The following is a 12,036-nucleotide window of genomic DNA, read 5'->3' as shown; positions in this document are numbered from 1 at the left end:
AGGATGTATTAGATTACCAGGTCAAGATTGGGTCTGATGTTTGCACTCCCAAGTTGTATTATTATTATTATTTTTTTTAGTGACGCATCATTTCATGGTGTTAATTTAACCATAATCCCTAATATTAGATTCAAATATATAATAAAGTAAATCATAAACACCGCAGGGTGTCCACGATGGTGACCCTTCTTCTGTCACAGACCAAAACCCCAAAGTCATGTGTCAACGTAATGAAAAGCTTATTTATTTATTTTTGTTTTAGATTATAGGTACAGAGATTCACAACACTTTATTAAAATTATGAGATTAAAATTATTTTTGATTTACGTGTATTTTTTATGAGAAAAAATATTGTAGTGAACCATGAACCATAATTCGAATCAGGGTATAAATCTCCTTACCGAACGTCACCTATATTTGGACCCACAACCTAGCAACCTTTGGACCCAGTTACCATTCCGATTCAGAAAACAGAACATGAGGATCTAATATATGTTCCCCTGCATTTCTTCTGCCAGAATTAGGACAAAATTTTGAGTTATTAGCACTTTGACCCCGATTTTTGCAACACATCCACTGAACTTTTAATTCTAGCATTTCACACCCTCAACTTACTAAATGGTAGCAATTTTTCCCCTTTTTATCCTTTGGGATCGAATTTTGAAGTTAATTTGGAGATTTAAATGATTTATATTAGAATCCAAATATCGATTTCATTCCTTAAAAAAAAAAAAATTTCCAAGGTGAGATGGCCATTGGATTTTTTGCTCCCTAAATTAAGGGCTATTAGTAAAATGAGGTACATGATTTTGCTAATTGATAAGAGTAAATTGCCGAAATTAAAACTTCAAGAGGCAAGTTGTCAAAATCAGTAAAGTTCGGATGCAAAAGTATTAAAACCATAATTTTTTTTTATGGAATAGAATTGTGGCGTCTCAGTTGAACATAAATGTATAAAATAATTTCTCGATATTGACAAGCATGAATAGCAGCGATGTGCCAAAGATGGCATGGCGTGTATTCATTTCTTCATGTGACAATATAATTCATGGCCAACACAATCATTTTTCCACATGTTGCTTCGGTTACTTGAATTAAAAACGAGTAACTTTGATTGATTATATAAAGAGATAAAGAGCATCAACAATAGCCGACATAAATCAGCATTAACATTGTATTGTAAGCATGTGTTTCAATTTGTCTTTTCTCAGCAAATAGAATTGAGACACCAAAATAATAATAATAATAATAATAATAACAATAATAATAAAAGAATTGATTACTCATGATCCTAAAGCAACCTCAGATCCCACTCAAGGGGGAAAAAAAATAATAATAAAAGAATTGATTACTCATGATCCTAAAGAAACCTGAGATCCCACTCGAGGGGGAAAAAATATTATAGAAAAATGTTGAACAGCTTGGACAATACAATGCCTGCCCACAACAACTTTTTGTGCAATAAATATTCTCCCCTTTTTCATTTCTCTTTTCCCCTTCCATTTCTGGGTTCTAATTATTTTGTCAGTTGACTTCGGAAGACTCAAAAATGGAGAGGCAATAGATAACAAATTAATAAATGAGATAAGAATGAGAAGAAAAGAACGGAAGAAGAGAAAGAAGAGGAAGAAGCTCTCTTAGTTTAAAATTTTTTCAATGTCTTCTATAATTCAGTAACCTCGCCATCTTTACACACACCAACGTCTATCAACATAGTTCCATTCTTCTGCGAGTCCATGATCCTGCAACAGTTTCTCCTTGGGGACTGCCAAATCAAACACAAACCAAAAGAAAACCGCATTAGTTTTTTTTGTATTGCAATGCAGCAGAGAAGTTAAAAATGAAACAGCTTACCCTGTTCCATAGATCAGGGTCTGGCTTCTTAAAAACCTTTACTATGTCAAACTCCGAAGGATCGGCCATTTTCCACCTGCACAAAGGATGAGGAACCCTATGCCTGACATACTCGGTAATTGTTTGATTTGTCGTGCGGTCTAATTTTGCCTTGGAGAAGTAAAACACGAAAGGTTTCTGGCATGGATTTCGGCTAACAGGGCGTGTGTTGAATGCATACGCCGTGTAATCTGCCCTTCTATACCAATTCAAAAAGGTTCTGGATGGCATCTCCATCTCACGGGGCGAAATGACTCCTCGAAATATTTGTACAGCGAAGCCCCACGAAACCGAAACGGTCCAGCTCTTTGGCTTATGGTAGCAGATGGATTGTTGCATGATTGCTGCTGAGTCCAGCTTGATTGGAACATTGAGCCGCTGCAGAGCTTCTATTCGTGTCACATTCGGGAAAATGGGTTCGACGATGTCTAGGTGATGCAGCGACACCAAGGGTGTCACTGGATGAGCTGCAAGGAGCCCGAACAAGTTTCCGTACACATCATACTTGTTCAAAGAAAACAATTGCTGTTAGTATAAGGGCGATCATATCTATCTCCATTGTACCACAAACAAAACAAAAAGGAAACAATAAGAGGAATTACAGGGTAAAAAGACCAAAGGCCAAGAATGTTTTGCTCTGACTTGTCAATTGATCCTAAACTAAAACCAACATCATGACACCACATTTTGGTTAAAGAATTAGTCAAATATGCAGGAAACTAAGAATCCAACCCGAAATTGTCAAAGACATTAAAAAATGTTGCCTGACTTTAAGTCGCTTAGGTAGGCGGGTCAGGTCAAGTTATATAAAACACCGGTCCATCCAAACCATCATCAATTCCATAACAAACTTTCACCACCAAACAGATCTTCAAAGCTGCTAATTTGTAACACCATGTAATTTATTTTATACCCCACTAATTTTCTTTTAAAAAAAAAAAAAAAAAAAAAGGCATGGAGACCAAAATTCTGTATCTTTTGAAAGGAAAAATGAAAAAACAGAGCTAGAAGCCTATAACCCATTGCTCCAAACAAAACCAACTATGAATTAACCTGCTCTAATGTGTTTCATTAAGCAATGTTAATTATGTCATTAACAAACAAATAAGAAAAGGACAATTATTATTTTAGTTGTTTAACTCGAGGGCATTAAATTTTAAGACAGTGGTCTAATTAGGTAACGTAGCATCAAAGCTATACGCAAAACTGAGCTAAATTAGCTAATCCCCAAAGCTTACATTATAGACCAGTACTAATCCAGAAAAGAAGACCAAGACGACACACAAAACCAGGCAATGCAATAAGAAATATATATATTTAACTACAATTAGCATTTAATTCTCCTAAACAACTTCATTAATTGCGATTTCCAAAGCTCGAAACCGACAACAATGGCGGAAGAGAGAACAAACCTGGTGAAAGCCGACTTCTTTGGTGAGAGGAACGCCGAGCTCGGCCATGCAAGCCTGCATTCGGTCGTCGGAGCCGTAGAGCCCCGGGTAGCGGTGGATGCAGCGGTCCTGCATCTTCGCCAGGGCTTTGGCGAGCGGGAAACTGATGGCAAAGCCGCCGCCGCCGTACGCCATGCCGTACGAAAAGAAGATGTTCTGCAAGTGGCTCTCCGACAGGCTCCCGATGTAGTACATCTGGTTGTGATCATACTTCCGGAGAATCCGGACCAGATTGTCGGTGACGAAAACGGTGTCGTCGTCGCCCATCACGAACCACCGCACGTTTTTCAGCCCCAGGCGGAGCGTTTCCGACACGATCCGCGAGATCCGGAGCGCCGACCGGTGGCCCTGCTTGTTAGCGTAGGGGAAGCTCGAAGTGTCGCTCGAGATCCTCACCGGAGGGAGCGATTTTGCGTCGTCGCCGTTGCTCTCGACGGCGCCGTCCATCCAGACGACGCCCCTCATCGATCTCGGCCGGTACCAGAGCTTGATGTAGTTCTTCCTCTGGCTCCAGAGGCTCGACGACGCCGCGATTCCGAACACCACGTGCTTGATCTCTGTCATCTCCGTCGTCTCTCGAGATTCGCGCCGGAAAACACGCGCCGTCTGGTTGTCGGCGGCGGCATTGCGGATCGAGAGGCTGGCTGTCCCGTGGCGGCGCGTGGTGAAGAACTCGTCGTCGCAGGCGGGGCGTGAGGTTGAGGAGGAGATCAGGCGGAGAGTGTAGACCACGTACGTGACGCAGATGAAGAGCATGAGGTAAAGAAGAAGCTTGGGGACTGGCCGGGTTTGCGAGGTTTGGACAACAATGGGGTTTATCAATTTCTCGGAATCTTTCTGGTTCGCCTTCATTTTCAATCCTCCGATTTTCTCGTCAAATCCCCTCAAAAAAAAAAAAAATCTTTATTTCTTCGCCTTTTCCTTTACGCGAATAAGGAGAGAAAAATCACAGAAAAACACATTGTTCTGAAAGACATCAGAGAGGCCAATCAATAAGTTGAAAGGCTCAAAACAGAAAATCCCACCAAAGAATCGAGAAACCCAGAAAGTGAAACTGAAGAAGAAGACGGTGGGGGTGTTAGAGAGAGAAAGCGAGAGAGAGAGAGAACTAGAGAGCTTGCATTGTTGACAGGTTGCAGAGACTCTGGGAAGATTGAGTTGAGCTACAGAGGGAAAAAATGTTATATATACATATATATATATATATATAGATATATAATTTTAGTGGTGTATTTATGTGTGTGTATACTTTTTATATAGTGTATGGGAAAAATATTTTGAGTCAAACTGCTTTGGACACTAGAAGCGTGTGCAGAGAAAGGTGGAGGATTCTGCTCCGTCTGTTTCATCAGATCTTTGAATACTTTTTTATTAGTTTTTTTGGTCCCTTTTTGTTTGGGTTGGTGAGTGCTACCATTAAGCAACTTCTTAACGCCCTTAATACCAAAGCTCGCTTATTGTTCTAAATTATTTTAACTAATTGCTCCTGATCTCAAACTCAAGATAAGATTAAGGATTGATTTTATTAGGAATTATCTTAAGTTCAATACTCGGATCAGTCCTTTGAATGCAGTTTTTCCATAATCTTGTTAATGTCATTTGTTTGTGTGTTTAACACTTGGTTTACTTAGTATAACATTTAAAAAATATAGTGCAACATATGTAACTTAGAGCATTACACTTAAATAAATTGAATGTTACATACGCGTATAAATGACTACATTAAATATAATCTTAGGCTTATCAAAACAAAGGTTTTTTTTTTTTTAAGAGCTTGAAAAAAATAAAGAGTAGTCGATCAATATTCAATTATTTTGTAAATTTTAGTCTATTATTTTTTTTTCTCTTTATTACTATATTGTGCTATTATATTTATGGTTATCGTTCTTAACAATAATTTTAATTGTGATACGTTCGTTTTACTTTCTTTTTGAGTAATAAGGCGTCTTATAAGATATACATTTGGTATAAGAAACTTAAGAATCAAATATATTAGAAAAACTAATAGAAAATAAAAATAATTTTAAAGTTCTTAAAAATTAATAGAGAAGGTCCACGTATAAGTAATAATTAATATCCTACGTCGTATTATTGTAGACAAAAGAAAACCCATGTACGTCAGGAAAATATGAACGATGATGGTTCTTCTATTTTAAATAAATACTTGCGTAAAAACAAAGATGTAAGTATAATAATAATTAAAATTATTTTACGGTATACTCTCTCATAGATAGTGCACATTTTTTATAGTTGAATTTGATTAAAATCATATCACAATAAAATATACATATACAAAACAAACAAGTTTTAATACAAATTTAATTGAAAAATAAAAACATACTGATAATTCATTTGTCCAAATTTTATCATAGAAATCTCTTGATAACTGATTGAATACCAAATCACATGAAGTAAACACATGATACAAAATACTTCTATTTTTGCTTACACTATCTCAAAATGCCTATATGAAATGTAACCTAAGGCCACTATCTCTCAAATGTTTTGTTTTAATGGAATTAGGCCTCTATTAGGTGAAAATATTATAGGTTTTTACGTCTTATTTATGTGTAATATATAGCAACTTATTCAATTAAGCGGACGTTTTTGTTATATCACTAAATAAATACTACTATCTTATTCTTTAGATTAATTTTTTAACAGTCTAATTTATAAGTATTCACATTAAATTTTGAAACGCGTGCCGTAAAATTACTCATAATCATAATCAGACCAACAATCAAAATAGCAGCACGTACTGATAGGATAAAAAAACAGTTCCTACTTCCTATCATAAGAGTTGCTTGGAATATAGATGTGTGGAGGTTTTTATCACTTTTTTTTTTTTTTGATATTTTATTTGGCAATTGGTGATTGAGGCAGTACGGTAGGTCCTTATTGAGTTGGTCATTCGGGTCAATTAACGTCTCCAGAGGGGTCCGTGTGTTAACTAGCAGTGTCATTATTGGACGCGTTTCAAATTCATTTTAAAATAATTTTATTTTTTATATAGACATGAGATTGAAAATATTTTTAATCTCACAGAAATTATTTTTAAAAATAAGTTTAATAATTTTATCAAAAAATTATTTTTAGTGTAAAAAAATTTATTAATATCTTTCTTTCTTTCTCTTTTTGCTTGAGAGAAAATAAAATGAAAATCAACTAAAAGTCATTTTTATTTCTCTCTTATTTTACACTAAATTAAAAAATCGTTTTCATTTTCCATTTTTTATCCTTATTGTGCTAAACACCGTTTTAAAAACGTTTTCATTTTTTTTCTCAAAAAATGTGAAAAATAAAAATGGGATCAATTCTAAACACGACCGTTATGTCTCAATGAGCTATCTCATTCTTTTAGATTTTTACTGGAACTTGGAAATTATAAGCTAATTTTCGCGTATTTATTGAGTTAAAGTGTTTAGAATTTTTTTTTGGAATATATAAGAAAGAAAACTCTCAGTATCACGTCACTTAATTATATATGTATTAATAGAAAATCACTCTTGTGATATGTTGTTCAAATATCACAGAGAGATTAAAAAAAAAAGAGAGAGAAAAATATTTTTTCTTTTATTTATAAACCTTTCCGTGAATTGTTACTTCTCAAACTTGATATATTAGTTCCTTGCATAATGGATTTGCTAAACACATGTTTATGGGCAAATTTTTAATGATTATATTTCTATTGATAGTTATTCTTAAATATGGAAATTTAATAACGAGACGTGATAAGATTTCAATCTCATTAATTATCATAAATTTTTTTAATCAATGATCTAATTTATTACAACTATCGGATCATTATTTTATGGTTGAAACAATAATATGTTTAGTTTGATGATTCGAGTTTTTAATTTGAGTTGAGATATAATTTTATATGAGAGTTTTTTACTATAGTAAAAAAGTTAGATGTGACTGTTTCTGAAAGCTTTTTACTGTAATAAAACTCGAATTCTAAATTCAAATCGGTAAAATTAACAGAGTCTTAAAAAACTCACGTCTATATTCAAACCTAAAAATTCAAATTGCACAATTTGAATTTGTGAAGTGAACGATGTCTTAATAAATTGTGTTATTTGGCTTCTTATATTGTAGAATTAAATCCTTGGACGTAGGAACAAAAGCAATATAAGAATCATAAACAGAGATTTTTGTGATAGTGATATAAGTAAATTGGAATTTGTTGGTGCAACTCTCTCTCTCTCTTTTTTTTTTCAGCAAGGTGCGACTCTCTTTTAGCTTCCCTTTTGTTTGCTGATTTTACTGTAGTACTCGATCAACAATAAAAGAATTACTGTAAATAGTAACTGAGCTTGAATTAAAAATTTGACTCATTTGTTTCTTGTGGTGTTTTTTGTTTCCTTGTTTTATCGTACTATTTGTACAAGCAACAGATGCTGTAAATGGAAAGCTCAAAACTGCTTCCAGTTTTGTGTTGCTTATTTAGTACTGTGGGATTTTATTATCAGAAAATCCTAATCAGCAAAACCCAGAAGATGAATTCTATAAATGAAGACTAAGATCACAAGTTGTGGCCACACAATACGGCAAAGTTTTGTCCTTTTCACGAACCCAACATAAGTTATCCACCAAAACTAGATTCCCCAGATCATAGATTTACTGAATCCTCACGAGTAAGTGTCCATTCTGACTTCTATACAACTCGTGGAGTTTAATTATTGTCTTACGCAGAGGAATCAACGGATTGACCATCACGGTAAGATCGTCGTGGGGGTTTAAAAGAGGGCGGGAAGCTTCACTTAGAAATACCTTTTTTTTTTTTTTTCCTCAACCTTCCTTTGATACCAAACGAATTAAAAGTTGATCCAAAATTGTTGAGTTCTAAACAAATCACATGCAGTCATTCTGATATCAAGTCTCAAATTTACCTAAAGGACCAAAAACACAATGGGAAAACTTTGGACAAGCTCTTGAAAATGGTGTTTCTGAACATTTTGAAAGATTGCCAGATTGTATGTCGTATCTAATTCCAAGTTTCCAACTCTTGGAAATAGTTTCCAACTCTTGGAAATGGCTGTTTATGCTTTAGCCAAGGTAAGATGGGTGAAGAACAACAATTCACAGCCATAAATCACCACTCACCAGACCAACCAAAACCCAAAAAAAAAAACCAAGAAAACATAAAGAAACGGAAACAAAAACGAAACAGTAACAAGAACAAAAACATGATATGCAGGCTAAACGCCATTTATAATGCCCCTTGGTTGCAGTAGAAATCTCCAATGAATTTTAATGCACGTGAAGACCCTAGCAAGAAGGCCTTGATTCTTGATTTTTTCTTCATAACATTACCAATCTAGAATGTTGTTGTTTATTGTTTTATGGAATAATAAGTTTATGGACGGTCCATGGATAAATTTTTTAGGGTGTGAAAAAAATCTTTTAGTGCATGTAAAATATTCATTGTTTATTCCACAAGCACCCGTGATCAATTTTTTTCTAGTGATTGTTTAACCAACTCACATTGTTGTTTATGTATATTAACTTGTAGAGCCTCATTATATGCTGACGAGTTTATAATTAGGCATGTTTAGTTCGCTGATTGGAGTTTATAATTCGAATTGAGATGTGATTTTATGTGAAAATTTTTTACTTAATAAAAAAGATAAATATTATTATTTTTGAAAACTTTTTACTGTATTAAAATTCAAACCGGTGAAATAAACGATGTCTTTATTTAATTTATTTATTATTAATTGTTTTTTCGAGTTTATTGCTCTTGATAATTAGAATTATACCGTCTAATTCTTGACAATGTATGGCGCGATAGAATGGATTCTCTTCTACTTCTGGTCAAAAAGTGAATCAGTACATTGGTATTTGAATTGCCCCGTCTTTTTTCAGCGAAAAAAGAACTATCCCATCTCTACTTTTTCAAAGACTTGTGATTATGTTCAATTTCAATCAAAAGCAAAAGTCGGGACGGTTATCATTAGATTGGCCCATACTGTATAAAGTGGATCAAGAACTTTTTCATTGGTCCTTTTAAGGAGATAGGTGTCTTTAGCCCACTGTAAAGTGTCAATACTCATGCATGAAACTGCAAAGAGCAGAGAACTAGAGTTGTCGTTTTCTTCTCTTCGGCCACAAGTAATTTGGGAATACAATTTTGTCCTATTTTATGATTACCGCTGAAATGAAGGTTACAACCGTTATATCCTAGGCTCACACTAAACCACAATCTTTTTTTCTTAAAAAAAAAAAAAAAACACAAGTTGCCATGAAAAAGATTGAAATTTTGAATTGAATTTGGGTTTATTGCCAAATCTTTTTTAGTGATATGTTTTGCTCGTAGAGTTCATATCTCCACAATAAGGAATCATATATTTCTGTCTTGAGTCCGAATAATTGGAATTTAGTCAAATTTATGATAGTATTAGAGTCAACTAGATGATAATAGTTTTATATGTGAATTCTTGCATGCTCTTACAAGACCATTTGTCAAAAAAGCACGCTTCCTATCAATTTTTTAGGGTGTGAAAAAAATCTTTTAGTGCATGTAAAATATTCATTGTTTATTCCACAAGCACCCGTGATCAATTTTTTTCTAGTGATTGTTTAACCAACTCACATTGTTGTTTATGTATATTAAGTTGTAGAGCCTCATTATATGCTGACGAGTTTATAATTAGGCATGTTTAGTTCGCTGATTGGAGTTTATAATTCGAATTGAAATGTGATTTTATGTGAAAATTTTTTACTTAGTAAAAAAGATAAATATTATTATTTTTGAAAACTTTTTACTGTATTAAAACTCAAATCGATGAAATAAACGATGTCTTTATTTAATTTATTTATTATTAATTGTTTTTTTCGAGTTTATTGCTCTTGATAATTAGAATTATACCGTCTAATTCTTGACAATGTATGGCGCGATAGAATGGATTCTCTTCTACTTCTGGTCAAAAAGTGAATCAGTACATTGGTATTTGAATTGCCCCGTCTTTTTTCAGCGAAAAAAGAACTATCCCATCTCTACTTTTTCAAAGACTTGTGATTATGTTCAATTTCAATCAAAAGCAAAAGTCGGGACGGTTATCATTAGATTGGCCCATACTGTATAAAGTGGATCAAGAACTTTTTCATTGGTCCTTTTAAGGAGATAGGTGTCTTTAGCCCACTGTAAAGTGTCAATACTCATGCATGAAACTGCAAAGAGCAGAGAACTAGAGTTGTCGTTTTCTTCTCTTCGGCCACAAGTAATTTGGGAATACAATTTTGTCCTATTTTATGATTACCGCTGAAATGAAGGTTACAACCGTTATATCCTAGGCTCACACTAAACCACAATCTTTTTTTCTTAAAAAAAAAAAAAAAAAACACAAGTTGCCATGAAAAAGATTGAAATTTTGAATTGAATTTGGGTTTATTGCCAAATCTTTTTTAGTGATATGTTTTGCTCGTAGAGTTCATATCTCCACAATAAGGAATCATATATTTCTGTCTTGAGTCCGAATAATTGGAATTTAGTCAAATTTATGATAGTATTAGAGTCAACCAGATGATAATAGTTTTATATGTGAATTCTTGCATGCTCTTACAAGACCATTTGTCAAAAAAGCACACTTCCTATCTGGAAACAACCATATCCTTATAAGAAGGAAAAAATTGTAAAACAACTCACGAAGTTGGAGTTTCTATGGCCTCATTCTTATTACCGATTTAAATTTTTAATTTTAAGTTTTTATAATTAAAAATTTTTAAAAAATGTTACATCTAATTTTTATTTTTACAGTTAAAAGTTTTCAAAAAATATCATATCTCAGCTTGAATTAAAAACTCAAATCTGCGAAGCGAACGATACCTATATAGTTTTTATTTTATTCTTTGTCACACAATTTTACTGTGAGGTACAATATTATTTAACAGGTCGCATAAGTAATCACAATGATTGAAAATAAACAGTTACTCTTGTGATTCTAGCCACGGAGAGGGTTCGAATGAAAATTTTAAAATAAAATTTAAATTTTTACGAGAAAAACGGGTTAAATTGTGATTTGAATTGTGAAAAGAATATGACCTAATTAATTCTAGTTTTTGACAATTTGGATTGGAAATTGGAGAAAGTGATTTGTTAAATGTTGCAGTAGAAATGTTTTAAGTATCATACAGGAAAAAAAAATCGGTAAAAAAAGTGTGAATCTAAGGGCGTATTTGTTTTCATTTTTAAAAACGTTTTTCATATTTTTTGAGAAACAAAAATGAAAACGCTGTAGTATGTGTCGATTGGTGACCCATTTTCTCAAAATTAAAACTGAGAACACCATTTTTATTTTCTCTTTATTCTCATGTTTCTGAAAACGATTTTTTTTTTCGTTTTCATTTTTCTTGTTTTCATTTTCCCTGGTATCCCATTTCCTCTCTAATTAACTAAAGCATTAAATTTTTTAAGGACAAATCTGCCAAAAACCCTTAAAAATTAACTAAAGCATTAAATTCTAATTAAGTGTATAAAAATATATTAAATACACAAAACAATCTCAGCAATAGATTTAAATTTCTTTTGATCTTAACCTTTCATTTAAATCCTTAACCACACAAAACAACTCTCATAAAACATACACCTAGCCGCCGGCCATCTTGCCAGCCACAGTGCCACCGCCGTTCGTCGGCGGCCTTGCTTTGTCCATCCCGCAAGCCGCTTCCTAGACGACGACCATCCCCCCTC

General features: G+C 33.6%; 1 protein-coding gene across 1 annotated transcript; it reads right to left on the bottom strand.

The window, feature by feature from the left end:
* Nucleotides 1-1,376: 1,376 nt before the first annotated feature.
* Nucleotides 1,377-4,496, bottom strand: LOC21406983. Its single transcript, XM_024175550.1, has 3 exons — nucleotides 3,306-4,496; nucleotides 1,855-2,397; nucleotides 1,377-1,765 (listed from the first exon to the last, which is right to left on the bottom strand). The coding sequence occupies exons 1-3, from the start codon at nucleotides 4,194-4,196 to the stop codon at nucleotides 1,664-1,666; spliced, it is 1,536 nt and encodes a 511-aa protein (XP_024031318.1). The 5' UTR covers nucleotides 4,197-4,496; the 3' UTR covers nucleotides 1,377-1,663.
* Nucleotides 4,497-12,036: the final 7,540 nt, after the last annotated feature.

The sequence above is a fragment of the Morus notabilis genome, unplaced genomic scaffold (assembly GCF_000414095.1).
Source record: "Morus notabilis unplaced genomic scaffold, ASM41409v2 Scaffold297, whole genome shotgun sequence".
Taxonomy (NCBI): Eukaryota; Viridiplantae; Streptophyta; class Magnoliopsida; order Rosales; family Moraceae; genus Morus; species Morus notabilis.
This window is presented reverse-complemented; position numbering and strand designations above follow the sequence as displayed.